Source organism: Nannospalax galili, unplaced genomic scaffold, assembly GCF_000622305.1.
Source record: "Nannospalax galili isolate Female #2095 unplaced genomic scaffold, S.galili_v1.0 scaffold363, whole genome shotgun sequence".
Taxonomy (NCBI): Eukaryota; Metazoa; Chordata; class Mammalia; order Rodentia; family Spalacidae; genus Nannospalax; species Nannospalax galili.
Window position 1 is genome coordinate 272944 of NW_008351176.1, and position 19898 is coordinate 292841.

General features: G+C 45.7%; 1 protein-coding gene across 6 annotated transcripts in view; it reads right to left on the bottom strand.

Moving 5' to 3' along the window:
• Positions 1 to 5102: 5102 nt before the first annotated feature.
• Hnf1b (HNF1 homeobox B) overlaps positions 5103 to 19898 on the bottom strand; it is a 58405-nt gene continuing 43609 nt past the window's right edge. The window contains exons 7-9 of one of the 6 annotated variants that reach the window (XM_008848110.2): positions 17737 to 17931; positions 15084 to 15202; positions 5103 to 6032 (exon numbers count right to left, since the gene is read on the bottom strand). In XM_008848110.2, the coding sequence (XP_008846332.1) occupies positions 6012 to 6032; positions 15084 to 15202; positions 17737 to 17931 (335 nt within the window). In that variant the 3' untranslated portion in view covers positions 5103 to 6011. Of the gene's footprint in view, positions 6033 to 6764; positions 6823 to 15083; positions 15203 to 17736; positions 17932 to 19898 lie in introns of those variants that run through there. The other 5 variants (XM_008848109.3, XM_008848112.3, XM_008848111.3 and 2 more) reach the window with 5 other exon arrangements.

A 19898-nucleotide genomic window follows, 5' to 3' on the forward strand; every position in this document is an offset into this window, starting at 1 on the left:
ACTCCTTCTCTTTCCTCTTTCTCAGCCTCCTTTCTTATTTTTAACTGCATTAACACCTGTTATCTTTATTTATTTTGTGCATATTTTTTCCATTGAAGTTTTATGAATTTCATAGAATATATTTTGATCATTTTTAAATCTCTTCCTGTATCTGAATCCCTCTTACTAACCCCCACAAAATTTTATATATATATATATATATGATAATTTATATATAAATTATTTATATATACAAATTAAGGCCTATAGAGTCAGGTTTGTGTCCCCAAATGCCTTTGGTGTGGTGGATTCATCCACTGGAGCCCGGTCAACCTACCAAGAGTCTACCCTTAAAGGAGACTGAATCTCTCCTTCCCAGCAGCCATTGGTTACCAATAGTTCCTCAGGCAAGATTGGGGCTTCTTACCCACTTCCCCATGTCTATGCTGGGATATTGTCTGACTTAAGCTTTCATGGGACTTGTGCATGCTGTCACCACTACTGTGAGTTCACTGACTCACTACCTCTGGCTCTTTCTGCCCCCTCTTCCTTAATGATCCCTCAGCCTTGGGAGGCTGAAATTTGGTGTAATTTCCCTATTCAGGGATAAGTAGTCTCTTTTTCTCTGCACATTGGTGAGTTATGGTTCTCTGTGTTGATCACCATTTGCTGCATTGTGCATATTTTTAATGTTGATTATTCTGTCATTGGCTTTGTCCTAGTGAAATGGAAACTCCAGGGAGAAGTTATTCCAAATTAATAAAGCTCATAAAAAAACAAAAATAATGTAGCATAAGTAAAGCAGGTGTGATTTTTGTTGTGTATATGTGTGTGTGTGTGTGTGTGTGTGTGTGTGTGTATGCCCATAGATGTGCAGGTAGGTGCTGGAGGTCAACATTAAGTGTTTTCTCCTATGGTTTTCCACTTTTTTGAGGCAGGACCTCTCGCTGAACCTGGAGCTCACTGATAGGCTGGCTAGACTGAACAAGCCTCAGGGATTCTCCTGTTTCTGCCTCCCAACACCTGGCTTCTTCCATGAGTGCTGGTGATCCAAACCCAGATCCTCATGATGACCACTTTGTCAACTGAGCCATCGTCTCAGCTCAGGAAACGTTTCTTGAATAAATGAAGGGGGGAAAGATTGTTTTCAACAAGATGTTTCCAAAAGCAATATTGAGCACAAAAAGTCCTGTAATGGCTTAGAAATCACATCTTCTTTTATACATTGTTATGTAGGTCTCTCTCTCTCTCTCTCTCTCTCTCTCTCTCTCTCTCTCTCTCTTTAAAGAGTACTTTATCTGGGGCTGGAGAGATGGTTCAGCAGTTAAGAATACTGACTTTTTTTACAGAAGACCCAGGTTCAAATCCCAGCACCCACATGGCAGCTAACAACTGTCCATAACTCCGGTCCCAGGGGATCCAACAGCCTCATGTGTCCTCCGCGGGCATTGCACGACATGGGTGCACTTACCTACATGCAGGCAGTACACACATACACATAAAATAAAAATAATAAGTAAAATATTAAAAAAATAAAATGAGCTTTATTTGTCTTTTTCAGAATTAACTTGGAATAACTTCAGAATTAATTTGGTTTATTAAGGATGTCAAGACAGTAGGGCATAGGAAAGAAATCTTCCCTTTGAAGCTATAACAATATATATTTTGTGAGAAACTAAAATACAAAAGAAATGGATTTGTCTTGGGTGGTGTGTTGGCAGAAATGTGCATATACAGGTCACAGGAAACCTGCTTTAGGCTTCTGCTTTTGACATCACCCCTCTCCCCTTGTGTGTTTGCTTTGACTGCTCTCCTTTAGAAAGAGCTTCTTCTCTACAAGCCCAGAAAAAAGAGAGTTCATCCAGGTGTGTGCCAAGTCCTGCACATGCCAAGGATTCATGTATAAAATAGTCACTCTCTAAGTCTTAGCTGACAATCCAGTATTTGCCTAGTGGAATGATTCCTGGACCCAAGAGGTAGATGAGGAGAAGAAAGGAACAGTGGAAGGAGCAGCCTTCCAAACAAGCGGTTAGTTCGGCTGTTGGCAATTTGTTATGAATATGCAGCCTGTGTGATGGGTTGGAATGCATTTGTCTCTATGTTGAACTCTCTTGAGCAATTTGCTGCTGACAACTGCTCATTTTCTAGAGTGGCTTTTGATGCGTTTGTTAGAGTTAATCCCTGGATCAAGGGAGCTGTTGTCCCTGCTTTACTTTGGGCAGAATCAGTTCCTGCCTCCTCCTGACCTTCACCTTTTCTTACTCGAAGCTTCTTCTTGGGATTCCTATCCCCTGCCTTCCCCTTATTTCAGGAACAGAGCAAGTTTTAGTTCCAGTCTCTGGGGCTCTCTTTCGACTCCCCTGAATCCTGTCTTATCTTCTTTTCCTGTGGAAGACAAAGGCTTCCCTGTCGAGCCTTCTCTTTGGGTCTGCCCTTCCTTCCTATACCTCAGTTTACCACTTGATTTGCCATAAGCCACAGAAACAAACAAATATTGAGTACCAAACAGGCGATGAGGAAATCTTAGTTGAATTTGGAAGCATCAGCCAAGCCCAGGAGACTCCATGAGTGTCTCTGGGATGAGAGAGTGCTCACTAGCACACATGCACTCACTGCACACGGAGTTCAGGATTAGCAGTTAATGTCTACTGCCCCTTTTACTCCTCAAAGGACCTTGGCAATACTGATTCTAATCAAGGTATTCTGGCTTCAAGAAGCATATCAAAAGCCTACCCCCAACTGTGGGTGGAGATCTCAGACTCCCTGGCTGCATTGTATTCTTATCCACCTGAATTCCATAGCAAACAGAACAGTCTATCTGTGTCTTTGGAGGAAAGACTTCACAACCATTAGGCAGGGAACAGTTTGGTACATTTTAGGACACGTTTTCTTTAATGACTTTGTTTCCTATCCATGGATATCAAAATGAAGAGCACCTTGCTCCAGGGCTCTCTGTAGAACATGACAGCGGGTCCTGGAAGAAACAGAAACACCTGTTAGATTATGCTCAGAGAGCCTGGAAAATGCTGATTCATAACGTCCTGTCAGGAATGTATGACGACTTTTAGTTGTGAACACATTTTCAGAATGGGTTGTTTCCACCTGGACCCCCTACAGTAGGTGCCCTTTTTCTTTCAGCTGGTAAGGGAATGTTAGAAAGGGCCTGCTAATGTTTCTGGGAACTCAGTTGCCTGGGTCACCTTTATACATGTCTTAGTTCAAGTAGGATTTGGTTAAGAAAAGTTACTTAAGACTGGTCATAATCCAGCCTACCTTTACCTATGTTTGGATGGCCTCTTGGGTCAGTTATGATTCTAGATTCTCAGGGTTATGACAACAATACTAGTTCTAAACTCTGCCAAGTGCAGATATTTGGTGTTCTCCCAGCAGTGTGATTTGGCTCCGACTGAGGCTGGGTTTTCATGCCTTTATCCTTTGGCCATTCCTGGAATTGGACACGTCCTTTAGAAATTTTAAACTATATTTAGTTTTATTTATGTCTCTGTGTGTGTACCTGCTAATCTGTATGTGTATCACATACATGCAGTGCCTGCAGAGGCCAGAAGAGGGTGCTGGATCCCCTAGAGCTGGAGTTACTGGTGGTTGTGAGCTGCCTGATATGGATACTGGGAACTGAACCTAGATCCTTGGAAAGAGCAGCAATGCTCTTAACAGCTGAGCCATCTCTTCAATCCCTGGACATGTCCTGTAAGATCACCTCAAGTAGTGCAAGTGGATCGTGCCTTCTCTGTGTATACTGCTTGGCCTTGTCTGGGCCTATCTCAACCTAACCATAAATTCCCTCTTGACTGCTTTAGCCCCAAATTACATTGTCTGGGGGAGCCAGTACTAGTGGGGGCCAGAGTTCTATATTCACTGATATGGGCACACAGTAGATCCTTAGCAAATTTTGCCAGCTCATTGAGAATTGCATCTTCTGTTATATTGGGATGTTTGAAAATCCTGCTACCCCAGGGCCTGGTGAGCATGGCTTCCTTGCTTATACTTTGCCTGGGAGATACTCTGTTGAGAAAGCACAGGCCAGTAGGCCTAATTATGAGAAAGAGGAGGCAGCAATGAGCCCAGAGGAAGGTCCTTCCTCCCAAGTCAGCAATTGGATTCTTCCTCCCAAGTCCTCCAGTTCAGGCTGGATGGGGTAAAGAGCTTCATTTCCCACAACAGGTGTTTTTCCACAGGAAAGAGAAGAGGCAAGACACTTCAACTCTGACCTTTACAAGAAATTTCAACTCTGCCTTTACAAAGAAAACTAACAGACTTTAGTATTATATACAGATAATGTTGAAGGGAAATTGCACTGAATTCTAGAGATTACCCTGTGGTATTCTCCAGGCTTTTCTCCTTTTGGGCAATTTGTATTCATTAGCATCCCTATCAGAGAGAGGACCAGGAAAGTGCTGGCATCCCCAAGAGTCCCTTCTCCTGGTCCTGACAGTCCTGTGGGGGAGGAGGGATGGCTCAGTGGTTAAGAACACTTGCTGTTCTTACAGAGGACCCATATTCAGGTCTCAGCATACACATCAGGAGGCTTACAACTACTGGCAACACCAGTTCCAAGGGATTCAACATCCTCTTCTGGTTCTGGCTTCCTTGGGCTCTGCACATGTGTGGTGCACATACATATAAGCAGGCACACATATACATATAACAAATATGTATAAATACAATAAATAAAAATAAAAAATAAATTAGAAGTTTTAAAGAAGAGGGTGGAAGACTGGAATGAATGCTTAAAATGAGATTTCAGAAGTTCCCCACTGTATTTTCCTCCCTTCTGCTTTTTGCCTGTTTCTATCAGCACAAGTGACCCAGAACTGGCTCTATGGCCTTGTCCCCGCCAGCTGCAGGAAGACATGGTGTTGGCTTCTGATTCCGCCAGATCTCTTTGCGGGACTTGTGGAGTCTGATGGTGCAATCAACTGTTTCCCACACTGAAGAGTGAGAAAGCCAACACAAAAACTCCAATAGGCCATCTGCCCCTCTATACCCCAGAAGGATACATGCAGTGACCCCGGTGGAGTTACCTGAAAATCTCAAGGAGACAAAACCAGGGGTTTTGGTGAAACCATGGCAGGGGAGGTGTCATAAATAGGGGACTCCAGGAGGTGACAAAATAAATTGCTTTAATGGGAGGCTTCCTGAGATGGCTGTCAGCCAATCAACGTCCCTGTGGTAGGGTTTCTTGGGGGATGCACTGGCTGAGTCCCAGGCCCACAGGAAGCTAGGCCATCACAATGACACTATGTCCATCCCTCTAGGCATCCAGAGGTGTGTCTTAACATCAGAGAGCAAAGCTAGCTGGCAGTCTGTCCAAAGTACATCATCCCTGTGTGTCCAGGCTGCATGGGGCAAAGAGCTTCATTTCCCACGTCAGGTGTTTTGCCATGGGAAAGAGAGAGGGGGCAAGTCACTTTTGAAATTTCAACTCTGACCTTTACAAAGAAAACTAATAGACACTTTAGTATTATATACAGATAATGTGGAAGGGAAATTGCACTTAATTACAGTAGTTTATAGTTTACACCCATTGGACAAATTTTACTTCTTTGAAAGAAATCTTGAGATTATCTGGGAAGGGGGCAGGAGGAGTTCGTCAGTATTTACAGTGTCTGGCTCAGTTCAAAAGCATACATCCTCCTTATCTCGTTTCAGTAACAGATTCAAGTTTTTGCATCAGTTTGTTCGATGAAAGATCTCAGCATAGACTCAACCACTTTCTGGGTTCCTGTTGCACTGTTTCATGCCGCCCTCCTCTGGGACAAACAAGAGCACTTGGCATCTTGGGAGAAGCATTATGACAATACTGCAGAGAAAGGAAGCTGGGTTTCCAGCTGCACTTCCTGAGAGCGGGTTGTCCAAGGTGCCAGCTGGACGTCAGGTAAGCAGGGACCTCTCCTGGGCTCCCAGGTGCTGCTGGTCATGTCTCCGGGCTTTTCCATGACAGCTGCCCAGAGAATGATGGTGTGGAAAATAGGGTCCTTGTTGCTGCGCACAAAGTGAATGAGATGTGGACATCACCAGGCTTGCAGTGGACACTGCAGAGAGAGAGAGAGAGAGAAAGGATAGAGTCAGCTCTGTGTACACAGACCATTAGTTTAGCTTCTGTAAGGCAGCTGACACTCAACATAGGTAGCAAAGAACTAGGGGCTGGGGAAAGGAATGGAGTAGACTCTAAGCTCTACAGTATTGATTCAGAAGCATGCTCCCTTTGGGAAAAGCTTAGAGCCCACTTTCTTGAGCAGTTCTGAAGAAAGAAGTCCAATGCTGGGGATCCTGAAGCAGCCCTAACTTGCTGACCTTAACCCTGAAGCTGGGCTCCTCATTCTGTGAGAATGGTCTTTATAGAGTGCTCAGGGCAGTTCCAAAGCAGCTGAGTGGGAAGCTCTGGGCCTATTGCAAAAGTAGGTATCTTCATAAGAGCTCTAAGAACAAGGATGCCTACATCATTGTTTCCAAACTTGAACTGAGCTATGGATTAGTATCCTGTTAAAATGTGGATTCTGAGCCATTTCTGGTTCTTGGGACTAGGGTAGGCCTAGAAGTTTTCCAAAAATTTTTACATTTATTTATTTACATTTACTTTTTAGTGTGCATGTGTGTGTGTTCATGTGCCCATGCATGTGCATGGTATACATGTGGAGGCTGGAAGACAACTTGAGGGAGTTGGTTCGTTCCTTCTACCATGTGAGTTCTGGGGATCAAACTCAGGTCATCAGGCTTGGCAGCAAGTGCTTTCACTTGCTGTGCCATTGCTGTGGCCTGGGGAGTCTGCATTTCTAAGAACTTTCCAGGCTGGGCTGATAATGTTCAGGTGGAGCAGCAAGGCTACAAAGCAAGCGGGGGGAAAAAAAGTTCCTTTACTCAAACTTTCCATCAGGGAAAGGGCTTTGGAAATTGTAAGAGGATTTCTCAAAGGTTGTAAATATTAGGAAAAGATACCTGGAGGACCAGGAAAAGAAGCCAACAACTGAGGGCCTTTGATGCCATACATCTGGGGTAGACCAGGTAGATCCCAGAATGCCTGGAGCCACCACCCTCTGAGAGGAACCACAGCACCTATGGGGAGCAGCCTCTCCTTCCAGAGTCCCAGGCCCAACTCACTCAACTGCTATAGAACACCAATACTCTCCTTTTCATCTCCAGTCACTTTCCCCTCATCCCACCCCTTCACTTTTGTTGACGTTAAAGTTTTCCTTTTGGCCTAGTGGCTTATTCTCTCAAGACACGCCCTTCAAACACACATGCATATGTGCACATACACATACAAGCCTAGTACCACACCACAGCCCTATTATTCCATTATTTCCTCACTAATCAGTGCTCTCAACCATAACCCCATATGAAATCATCATTATGTCCATTTTACAGATTAGGACAACAAGGTTCAGAGTGAGCTAGTGACAGTCCAAAGGTTCAGAGCTGGGAAGACTGGGAAGCCAGAAACTCAGGTCAGTTCTGAGAGACCTTCCAGCACGTGTCTGGGGCAGAGAGCCTTCGACTTAGCCTTTGTTCTTGGTCAAGTTACTCTGTGCCTCAGTTTCTTCTCCTATAAAAGGGAGCTAATGGTGAGTTTGGCTAGGTTAATACATGTGAAGTCCTTTGCAAGGTGTCGGGCAGTCATTATTAATAGCGTCCAGCACAGGTTTCCTTCCTCTGACCATGCTGCCCTTGAGGGCTCCTAATCGTGGGCCTGAGCTATATATTTGTGTGAGGAGACAGGTTTCTGATCCTCCTGCATTCTTGAGGCCCTGGTCAGGGTCCTGTGATGCCCTTTGCCTCCTCTTCGTGCCTCTGCCCACCCCCACTCTCCAGTCTCTTTGCTTCCCACTATCAGGTTTTTTTCCCCCAATTTTCAGATTTCAGGTGGAAGAGAGAGAAAATGGCTTGTGACCTTGCGGGTTTCAATAGAAGAGCAAACAAGAAGAGCAGATAAGGAGACGCCAGTGAGATTCTATGACCTGTCATTAGGGCTGGGCTTCCCAGCTATCAAATGTTTGCTCACATAATAAAATGGTGGCTGAGCCCTAAATGTTGTCAAAGGAACTAGAGTTATTTGCTCCCTTCAGAATCTAAACATAAACATCTGATAACAGGTGCACTGTGGTCTGGGGACACCCAACCCCATAGGACCAGGCCAGAGGATCACTGTGTGACCCTCTTTCCAAAAAGCATGGTAGCTAAGAGAACTTGTTATACAATGGCAATAGTTAGTGTACTAAAGTCCCACTAAGTGTGGGTACCATGCTCAGGGCTTTGCACACACTGCATTCAGTTCTTCCATCTACCTTTTCATGTGTGTGTGTGTGTGTGTGTGTGTGTGTGTGTGTGTGTGTGTGTGTGTGTGTGTGTGTATGATGTGTATGTATGAGTGTGGGCATGTGTATACCATGGTGTGCATGTGGAGGTCAGAGGACAATTTGTGGAGCTCGGTTATCCCCTTCCACCATGTGAATTCCAGGGATTGAACTCAGGTCATTGGGCTTGGTGGCATATGCCTTTACCTGCTGAGCAAACTTGCTGGTCCCCATCTTCCTTTTGAGATAGGCAGCTGTTATCCATTCATTATCAGGTACCTGTTACATGCCCAGGGCATGTAGTTGTGAACAAGACTTGCCTGGAACTTCACAGTTTGTATTCTAATGAGTTTTGAACAGTAAGCCACTAACCAGTACAGTCACCAACTCTTAGGTGGAGATGAATACTCTGGGGAAACAAGCATGGTAGGCGCTTAGGCTGACTTGAGGGGAAAGGGGGTAATTTAGAGAGGTAGTGACATTTGAGTTGAATGAAATGAAGGCGCAAGCCATGAAGGTGTTCCAGGCAGAAAAGGGCAAATCCAAGCACTGGGCGTGATCACCTGCTGGCTGTGAGCCCTCGAGCTTGGTGAGAGAGAAATGGAACGAGAAGCAGCGGTCTGATCACGCAGGGCCTGGAAAGTCTCTGTGTAGTTTGGCTGCATTGGAAAGCTCTGGGGAGTTTTGAAGGAACGTGGGTCGTTTGTCTCTTGATCACGCTGGCTATTGCAAACAGATCATAGTGTTGGATGCAAGAGTGGAAACAGGAATGGAGGGCCACTGAAGGAGATTAGCTAGAATCGGAGCAGTCTGAGCTTGGACAAGGATGGTACCCATGGGGAAGGGGAAGAGTGTCAGCTATAGAATGCATTCTGAAGGGCTCGGAGCAGAACTTGACTGACAGGAGAAAAGAATTGAGATAACTCATGTCAACAGAGGCAGTAGTTTTGGAAATGAGGAAGCCCAAGGAGAAAGGAATTTGCGTAGGGAGAAATTGGGGGAACTGAAGAATTCTTATTTTAGGCAGATTCAACTTGAGAGGCATCCTAGACATAGTGGGGGACATGTATGTGTCTTACCAAAGATATAATGCATTTGTCAATGTACCCTTAGTGGACAGGACAGTCCTGGAGACAGATTACAGGTGCCATCGGTGTATGCACTTGACCCAAAGTCAGGGGATTGGAGGCAAACGCTCAAGCGTGAGCATAGATGAGACCAAAGGAGGAACCCTGGGCTTCCCAGTGCTCTAATGTTGGGAAGATGAGTTTCCAGCTAAAGACAGGAGAAGGAGTGTCCAGTACCATGGGATGATTTGGCATCCTAAAATTCACAGAGAGAGGGATAGGCTGTATCACAGCATTGGAAAGCATCCATGGGACTCAGCAACATGGGGGCACCAGAGAGTTGGACACAGAGGAGTGTGAGGCTGGAAGCCAGTCTGCATTGGTCTCAACACGGAACTGAGGGTGAGGAAAGAGAGATGATGGGTGAGTATAGACGACTCACTTCTATTGTTAACTTCCATGAGGTTAATTGTAGTTCTATTAACTGAAAGTAGTAATTATAATTACACTTTTTCAGGGGAGGAAAGTACAGTCTACACAGACTATAAGTAACTCACCCAGGAACTCACAACAACAAACCTTGTGCACTTAACCACGATCTAAGATCATCTCCTCTGTCTTTTGAGTGGGACCATGGGGGAAAGAAATGTCGTTGGCCATTTATAAACCTTCTCAAGCTCTGGAGACACTCAGGGTTGCTAGCAAGAGAGCCCAAGTGTGACTGATCCATCTTCCATGGACTGGGTGTTCCCTGAGTCAAACCCTGATGGAATGTTCTCCAAGTCTTCTTGCAGCCAGCCCTTGCCATGATCCTATGGAAGAGGTTTCATCACCTTCATTTTATAGGAAGGAAACTGAGGCTTGGCGTATTTCTCTGAGGTCATACAGGTAGAGGGTGGTAGAATTTTGAGTCTGGATCTGCCTAACTCCCAGGCTTGTGCTCCTAAACATCAGACCACTTTGCTCCCCCACCCCCTCAGTGAGGAAGGTTGGAAAAGAGGGTACACCTGCAGGGGATTCATGGTGAGGTTGCCCACCTTCTTCTTGTCAGCACCTCTGGCTAGTGAGTGTTCTGGGGGCCTCTCTTGACCTCTCTATAAACTAGGAAGTGAAATGGTGAATATAGAGAGAGTTGTGGAAACAGGACTCAGCTCACAGCCTGCCCACACTTGTTCTCACCGAGGTTACTGTTTGCTGCAAGTCGTTTCCAGACCTGTGGAGCACTGCTATGCAGGAGCTCAGACACAAACCCACTCAGAATGCAGCTCACAGCACCCAAGAGTAGAAGAGGAAGGGGCAAATTCTCTGGAAAGGAAAGAAGGCAGGAGTTGCAGAAGGATTCCTGGCAGCCCGAGGTTCTTGAAATAAGAACCTAGAGGCCCCTGGAGCAGGCCTGTCTTAGCAACAATAAGTACTGGAATCAGATAGCTACAAGTTCACATTCTATATTTAGCCTTAAACCTGCATAACCTTGGGTCATTATTATGGGCACTTAAGCATGCATAGATACAGGAAGCTCAGTGTGGTGGCACATGCCTGCAATTCCAGCTCTTGGGAGGCAGGAGGATCACTACAAATTGGATGCCAGCCTGGTCTGTACAGTGAGTTCCAGGCCAGCCAGAGATCCTTCCTCTTGGGTCTAGGTTCTGGATGGCTGTTTGCTTTCTGCTAACACATAAGTAAGTCAGTCTCTCTCTCTCTCTCTCTCTCTCTCTCTCTCTCTCTCTCTCCCTCCCTCCCTCCCTCCCTCTCCCTCTCTCCAATCTTCCAGGAAAACAGCAAGTTGAACCACAGGGCTAAGCTACCCAAGGACCTTTCCCCATGTTAGAGCCTCAATTTTCTGCTCTGTAAACCAGGCAGAAAAATATCTATCTTGCAGGACTGGAGGGTTAGCCAGGCAGTGTATGATATAAAAGCAGCTGGAATGCTGCTTGGAAAATTGAAGATACTCAGTAAACATCAGTTCTGAATCCCTTCCCCCATTTATTCATCCATCCATCCATCTACCCATCCACCAACTTAATGAACATCTACCCTGATCCAAGCATCTAGCAAACCACAAAGGGTTTGGGTCCTCTGGGTGGCTCCTGAGCCACTTGCTGTTTTCCTGGTGGGAGAGAGAGTACCTGTGTGTTAGCAGAAAGGGAAACGGTGATCTGGGGCCTAGACCCAAGGGTCTGCTTGAGAGATGGTCCTAATCTTGAGACATGGTACTGTCAGGACCTCCTTTGACCACGCATAGACCAAGCACTGAGGTGAAGACTGAAGGAGAAGATGAAAGATGGTCTCATAAAGGGTCACAGACGGATAGAAGGACAGGGAGGGAGCTCCACTCTATTTGACTGTGTCTCTGATACCTTGTTAGGTACTTTCGATGTTCTGTCAGACAGGGTAGGGGTTTTCCCACTTATAAAGGAAGCAACCATCTCACAGTGGGAAATAACTGTCCAAGATCACACAGCAGAAAGTGGTGGAATCAGTGCTAGATCAGGTCTCTCAGTTTTTCCTATCACTATACAATGCCTCTAAAATAGCATTGTCCAGGGTGTGTCCCATGACCTGAGCATGGTGTACACTAATTGCCTAGTTCAATGCACACATCAACATATGAAATGTTCTGAGAAGCCTTGTCCAGCAGGCTCTGTTTAAGCCAGAAGTTCTCCCTAACATATTTGACCAGGGATTCCTTCTCTCCCTTATCCCATATACCCCTGATACCTAGTGTGCTGCTTAGTTTTTGTCAACTTGACACAAACCAGAGTCACCTGGGAAGAGGGAACCTCTATTGAGGACTTTCTTCCATCGGATGAGTCTGTGGGTATGTCTGTACGGTATTTTCTTGATTGCTAATTGGTGTAGGAAGGCCCATCCCTGGGCAGGTGGGCTTGGGCTGTATGGGCAGGTGGGCCTGGGCTGTATAAGAAGCTGAGCAAGTCAGGGGAGCAAGTCAGGAAAGCAGTGTTCCTCCACAGTCTGTGCTTCTGCTCCTGCCTGCAGGCTTCTGCCTTGAGTTCTTTCCTTGGCTTCCCTCAGTGATGAATGTGATCTGGACATGTAAGTCAAATAAACCCTTTCTCCACCAAGTTACTTTTGGTGATGATGTTTATCACGGCATCAGAGAAACCAAACTAGAACACCTAGCAATGGTTTTGAAATCCTTCTTGGAAAATAATACTTTAAAACAAAGGAAAAAATAACCAGAATTGCCATCTGATGCCTTAGGAACAGAGTCCGTAGAGATTGTTTTTGCTCGGGGTAAACGAGGTGGCACTTTCAATCTCATTTACTTCATTCTGAGCTTTTCTATCTTCTCTTTTGGTTTATAGAAAGTTTTCTGATTGGAACTTAGTGTGTGTTTAATTTTTACTCTGGTTTCTGATCACTTACAACAACAAAAGCATTGGAATTACCATGGGAAGTTTTCAGGATGGATTATTAGAAGGGAGGCATTTAAATGGAAAGAGTTCAGAATTTGGAGTCAAAAACCAAAGTTTGAAGCTAAGCTTATCTGAGTGACGTTGGACAGGCCACTCTCCGAGTTTCAGTTTATTTCTTTGAACTTAGAAGGCTGCAGTTAAATAAAAATGATTATTATGTTCATGAGAGAGAGGTATACAGTGTTACATGAGGACTTTTGTCTTGGTATTTGAGACAGCGCATTGCTATGTAGCCCAGGCTAGCCTCAAACTCTCAATCCTCTTGCCTCAGTCTCCTGTGTCCTGAGACTACAGCAATGTGTCTGACTGTGGTTTTCTTTTTAATTCTTACTAAGTATAATAATGATCTTCATCACTGCAGAAACAAAGGTCTTGTCAAACTGTTGAGATATTCTGGGATACAGACAGCTTCATAATAGGCCTACAAAGCTGCTTATGTGGCTTCAAGGTCGACTGGCCACTCTGTCCAGTGGAAAGGAGAGCTACGTAGGGACTGGTGGCAGCATCTCATGGAGCATCTTGAAACAGTCTGATTAAGAGACCATTTCCTGAATCCAGAGGATTCGTTTCAACAAGCAAGCATCAAAGTCAACGTGGGAAAGACATGAATAATTAATCACAGCCCTGTCTAGGACTGCCCAAGCAGCAGATGGATTGATAAACCTTTCAAAGAGGAAGGTATTCCCAAGGAGGGCTGCTGCGCCTGGCTGCCCCCCGATTGAGATTGGTGAGCACAGATAAATGTTTTGCCTGCTTGCTACAAAGAGTGGGTAATGGCACAGGAGTCAGGAGTGGACAGGCAGGGCAACGGAGGGTTGTCTTTTAATCTTCTATTGGGTGAGAACAGAGTGGCAGAGCAGGTCCCACAGACTCCTCCCTCTGCCTCCAATCCCAGAGCCCAGATATCCATGCTTGAATGTGGTTAGCACCCAAGATGTGCCAGGTATTTAATGAACACAATCTCTCTGAATCCTCAAAATAAACAGATGTTAAGACTATCATTTTAAAGCTGAAGAACTGAAAGCTCGGGGAGAGCAAGAAAATGGCAGAACGGAGAATAGAGCCTGCCCCATCTCATTTGGGAGTCAGAGGAAAAATGGGGTAAAGGAAAGAACTGAGACTTGAGCCCATGAGAGAGTCTGTTCAGAAGCCAGTGGCACTGGATGAGGTGTGACTTTTGGGGCTAGAGGAGGGAGGGGGGAAGACCATCAACAAGACCAAACCTTGATGAGTGCCTCTGACATGAAGTTCAAGGTTGTTGCCTCCTTATCTTGAAATCGATAAAGGCCAAACAGTTCCCACACTGCACAGACCCCTGCTGCTAAAAGGTCTTATTGTGTTACTCTGGAATTGACATCCGTGTTCAGACATCTTGTCCTGTTTTCTAGTTCTCGGTGTTCAATTGAAGTCCAGCTGCCTGAGCTTCAGCCATGTGCCCTCACTGTCAGCTGCTTGCTTTGATTATTCTATTACCTCTTGGCAAGGTGGGAATTACTCATCAACTGAGCTGGTGACTAAGCCTCTGGATTCCCCTGCTTTCTGTACATCAGGAAGTTGATTTTTAAGTTTCTTGATAAGCCACAGAGTGAGCACAGACCCCTAAAGAGATCACATTGTTTACTGGGGAGTCTCTAAGGGTTAGCAGAACTGGGTCATTTTCAAGGCTTACAGCATCTGGGACTGGCAGGTGTCCTGGACTGGTAGGATCAGTCCCAGGACCCCTGACTCGCCATTGTCTTTCTCCACTGACCACCTTTGCAAAGCATGCAGTTCACCAGACAGTCTGACCTCCCAGTCCCATCCTGGAAAAACCCTTTCCAAGGATCATCAATCATCCCACTTGGGAATGCTCAGTCTGAATATCGAAGAGCTCTGTGTCATTCAGACTCCAGAAAACCAGCCAACTTCAGCCCGCATTTGATGCTCTTGTTGGGGAGCAATAAGTCCTATCTGTTTTGCCCTGTGAGCTCAGGGATTCTTTTAGCTTTGCAGGAGAGCCTCATAAGAACAGAGCCATGGCTGAGTGTATATATGATCATTGTACCTTTGGCACCCTCAGTGGTGTGAGCCTGCCTCTCTCTCTCTCTCTCTCTCTCTCTCTCTCTCTCTCTCTCGAGCCTCATAAGAACAGAGAAACAGCGGAGTGTATATATGATCATTGTACCTTTGGCACCCTCAATGGTGTGAGCCTGCCTCTCTCTCTCTCTCTCTCTCTCTCTCTCTCTCTCACACACACACACACACACACACACACACACACACACCTGGCCCCATCCTGCTGGCATTACCTGTTTACTGGAAGACATGTTGGTGAGGGTACTGATGCTGCTGGTATCTGTGACCACCATTGCAGATGGAAACCGGGAGGTATGAGAATACTGGGGGGGTTCCTGCTTATGTGCGTACACTGGAGAGACAGAAGGAAGACAAACTCACGATGTATATAACAGCCACAATCCCACCCCATGAACCACACCATAGCTCCTGCTTTCCTCGGGTGGTGGTGGTTTTATTTGGGAAGGCAACGTGATGTGGAGAAATCCTAGTTTCTTAATCAAGGTACTTAATCTCATTTGCCTCACATGTAAAATGAGGCTGATCTCTGTTGTAGGAGTAGGAAAATAATCATGTTTAAATTACTTTGAAATAGGTATTATAGCTTTGTGGACACTTCTAGTTCCCTGACTTCTGACAAAATATTAGGAACCTAGGCATCAACTAGTGAATCTTGTGCATATGTGTTACACTTATTGGCCAACAAGAAACATCTGCCTAGGCACATGCTGTTTCTGCCATGACTCAAATATTTGTTAGGTTTCCTCTCAGAGGTGTAGACGATTGACAACCGTGATTAGATGTATATGTAATTGACTGTATAATTCTGGGAAATTCCAGTTTTCACTAATGTGATATCATAGCCTTATGATATCACAGAAGTATGAAAGATAAATAAAAGGAGACGACTCAAATAGGACCTCTGGGAGCATACGACTCAATATTTAGTTTTTCTAGTACTTGTTCACTACATCTGGAACCTCGTGGTTCATGTTAGCTATCCATAAGAATCATGTACCTTCTAGGTCACATGACTAGCTAATGAAAGCACGTGGTTGCTTGGCCACGAGGGAGGGACCAACCTGTTCTCAAAACACAGATCCTACCAAGGAGTCCTCGAGTATAGAATGGAGGTGAAGGTCACTAGCTGCTGGTTATTTCCTGGTCCAGGCCCCCCCGGGCTCACTCTTCATGGCTAGTCAGGCCTGCTGGGTCTGAGTAACCCCATAGGTCATGGTGACCACTGTCTGATTGTCCCACCCGAGCCTATGAGGCAAGTAAGGAGCATGTTGCCAGACTTTGGAGGAAGGAGAATAAGGTACATGTGGGTCTCAGACCCTACTACAGGCTGTGGCAGAATTTTAAAAGCCAAGGATATGTGATCGGAATGTGAGATGTTGCCCAGAAACCAGCTCTGCAGGCCTGAGGCAGGACTGAGCCCTGAGGATAGAAGACTGAACTTGGCTGTTCAGCTTCAGACTTGCAGCTTTGTCCAGGCAGCTGGGGGAGCAACTCAAATCCCCTTTGTCCTCCTTGCTTCCGAAGAATCACTTAGTGAACAAAAACTTGCATTTCTGTAATGTTTTACGCACATAAAATGCAGGTCATCCATATTTTTATTTCATTTTCATAATTACTCTATAAGCATAAGATTCCTATTTTATGCTTGAAAAGACGGAGACTTGGAAAAGCTACGTAAGCTGCCAGCAGCAACATAGCTATCTGATTTAAGGCTAGCCTAGGCTGGACATTTCCTGAAATCAGCAAGATGTCCATCCTTTATATGATTCCTTCCCAAACTTGAAAAAGGGGTTTCAGCCAGGCGTAGCCAGAAAAGTGGAAACCCAGGGATCAGGATGGAGGGTGGGATAGGTAGACTTAGGGGAGACATAGAAACTAAATATGGGGGTCCTCTGTGCAGGAGACAGAGACCCTGACGCTCCTCAAGCTGATGGTGGGCAGGTGATATTTTCTAGCTAGGCTGTGAACAGGTACACATATATGTGTGGGCATGTCTGCATACATGTCTGTGCAGGCCAGAGGATGACCTTAGGTTTCATTCCTCGGGAGCCATCCATGTCATTTTTTTTTTTTTTTTTTTGAGACAGGGTCTCTCATTTGCCTGGACTCGCCAAGTAGGTTAAGCTGGCTGAGCAGTGAGTCCCAGGGATCCACCTGTCTACACCTCCCCAGTGCTGGCATTGCAGGCACATAACCCAATACCCAGATACTTCACATGGGTTCTGGGGATCCAAACTCAAGTCCTCATGCTTGCATGAGAGCCATCTCCCTAGCCCTTGGGGTTTTTTGTTTGTTTGTTTGTTTTTTGCTGTTGTTGTTATTTGGTTTTTGGTTTGGTGCTTTTTTGTGTGCTAAGGATTGATCCTAGGGCTTCATACTTGTAGGGTGAGGGTTTGATCGCTGAACTATATCTCCAGCCTGAGGTTCATGTTTTCTGATTCGAGATTTCTAGGGTACATACAATGGGGACATGAGGGCTCTTGAAGATTCTTCTTGAAGATTCTTCTATTTCAGAGATGCAAATAGAATACAGATTGTATGCCACTTCTGATCATTTGGTGACAGCTGCTAAGTTGAAGCTTTGGGAAAGATGCAGTGGGTAACTGGTGAGATTTCCAGGGTGCTGGGATAGGAAATTGCAGTGTGTGTCTACATGCTACTGCTAAGTCCCCTTTGCATACAAGCTTATGCTGTCCTCTGCAAACTTCCTCTGGAATCTTTGGGCTGGGTAAGGGGACTAGAAAAGCAAGAATAACACATAAGAGCTGAGCCTGAGAATTGCCTTGGTTGATTATAAATAGGAAAAAGTGACCAAACCAATAACCTCCCAAGAAACTTCCAACCCCCTCATGCCTGTGTCCTTACTGTGGGAGTTCTGTAGCTGAGTCACTGCAGCCATGAAGGGCTGCTGGGCCATGTGGCTGCCTGGGCTCTGCTGCATGAGGGGCTGCTGATGAGGACTGTGCAGCTGCTGGGAGAACTGGACGGGCTGTAGGGCTGCCAGGCTGCTGGCCACACTGTTGATGACTGGGACACTCTGGGCTTGGGAGGTGTTGAGGCCTGTGGGAACAAAAGTGAAAGGTCAGAGTTGATGCCAGGATGAGAAGTGACCTGGCAGCAGCAGTGGTGAATGGAGCACCTGCTCAGTTGTGCCTGTCACTGGGCTGAGCCTTCCTGTCACTGGAAAAGATCTCATGGGAAGTGACGTTACAGACAAGGAAACTGAGACCTGGAGAGATGAATTTCTGAAGTCTCAGTCTCCCAAAGTCTTCCTATGATCTCACAAGTTTAGCTCTCTTGAGGTCACCAGAGCCCTGGGACAGCTGACTCTATTTGCCAGCTTTACCCATGCTGGAGAAGCCTGTCCTGGTGTCCTCTGGCAGAGATAAGGGTATCACCACTCTAGGGCATAGATTATTGCCCAGATCTGCTTTTCCAGTAGAGGGCAGCAATGAAGAGACCCCCCCCACACACACACACACTTCAATTCAAACTAAGAGCTGGCTCTCCTCATCCACTCTAGGTGCTTCTTGGGAGGGTAAGGTAGGATGGGAGTGGAGCACAGAGGATCAGGAGAGAAGACACCCCAATCTCTTTCCCAGAACTGTCAATGTTTCTTCTAGTTTTATGAGAAGTCAGAGGAAGAATGGGACAACGAGGAAGATCCAGAAAAAGACCTGTTGTAGGTAAATGCAGAGTGGAGATCTAGGTCTAGAGAGCCTTTCTTGAAAGAGAGAGGGCTTCTTAAGCAGGATTGTGGGAAATCTTCAAGAGTGATAACACAAAGATCTCAACAATTGTCTACTGGAGCTTTAGCTGATACTGTTATCAGAAACCTAGAAGGTGAGCCCTTGAGGAGAAAGGAAGGGCGGATGACCCTCCTCTTCCTGGCTCCTCTGGGTGGGGGTTGGGGAAGACCCTCTGATCACCCTCAGAATATCACTAGCTCCACTTCCTGAGGGACACAGTTTCTCCCTAAGTCTGTATCTCAATCGATACCCTGATATCCTATTTCCCTTTCCCGCCTCTTTCTCATGATGGCTTCTGGGTCCCTTGGACTCTCCATAGATTTGCTGTTTTTCCAGAAGCCCATGCCTACTACTCTATTTGGGAAATCTCTACCCAGAAAAGAATATTAACCTGTCTAGACTGGATGACATTTGAGGGCACAGTTCAGAAACGTGTCTGAGCTTTAGAGCCATCTGAGGGATCTCTTTAAGAAATATGCATTCCTGGACCCCACCCAAGACTTAATGAGTCAAAACCTGCAGAGGTGGGGCCCAGGAACTCATTTTGTACAGTCTTTGATCCTGGCTTGCCTCTGTTCCAGGACTGAGACTCTCTGATGTCATCCTAGCTCCCCCAGTGTGTGACTTGTGGCCTTTTTGTCCAGCAGATGTGAAGAGAATGAGGGCTTGGCACTGACAAGCCATCTGACCAGAGCCTTTCAGTCTTGAGGGAAGGCCCCTGGATACAGCTATGTGTGGACCCCACTCTCCCTTGGGGGAGGACACTGGGTCTCAGTCAAGCTTCCTTGGTGATCCTTACCCTTCTTCACGCTCTGTCTACCCAAGTGCACAATGCACACATGTGCCTAAGGTCAGTGTGCAACCTGTCCACCCACTACAGGAGACACTGTAAGGAAGCAGAGATGCATGGGAACAGGGATTAGGAAGAACAAATTTGAAAAATATGCAATGGCCCTAGGGAAAGTTTTAGTTCAGCTAGGACCTAGAATAATATATTTAACTTTATTAGTTAAAGTTTGATATGGGATGAAAGAAAGTGGGGCAGTTTATGTTTCACTTTGAAGAAATACGGTAGTAGGTATATTACTTTTTTTCTATTTTATGTATATGAGTGTTTGCCCTGCATGTATGGAAATGTACCATGTATGTGCAATGCTCATGGAAGCCATAAGAGGGCATCAGATTTCTTGGAACTGAAGTTACAGATGGTTGTTAACTGCCATGTGTGTGCTGGGATCTGAACCCAGGTCCTCTGCCAGAGCAACCAGTGTGTCCTCA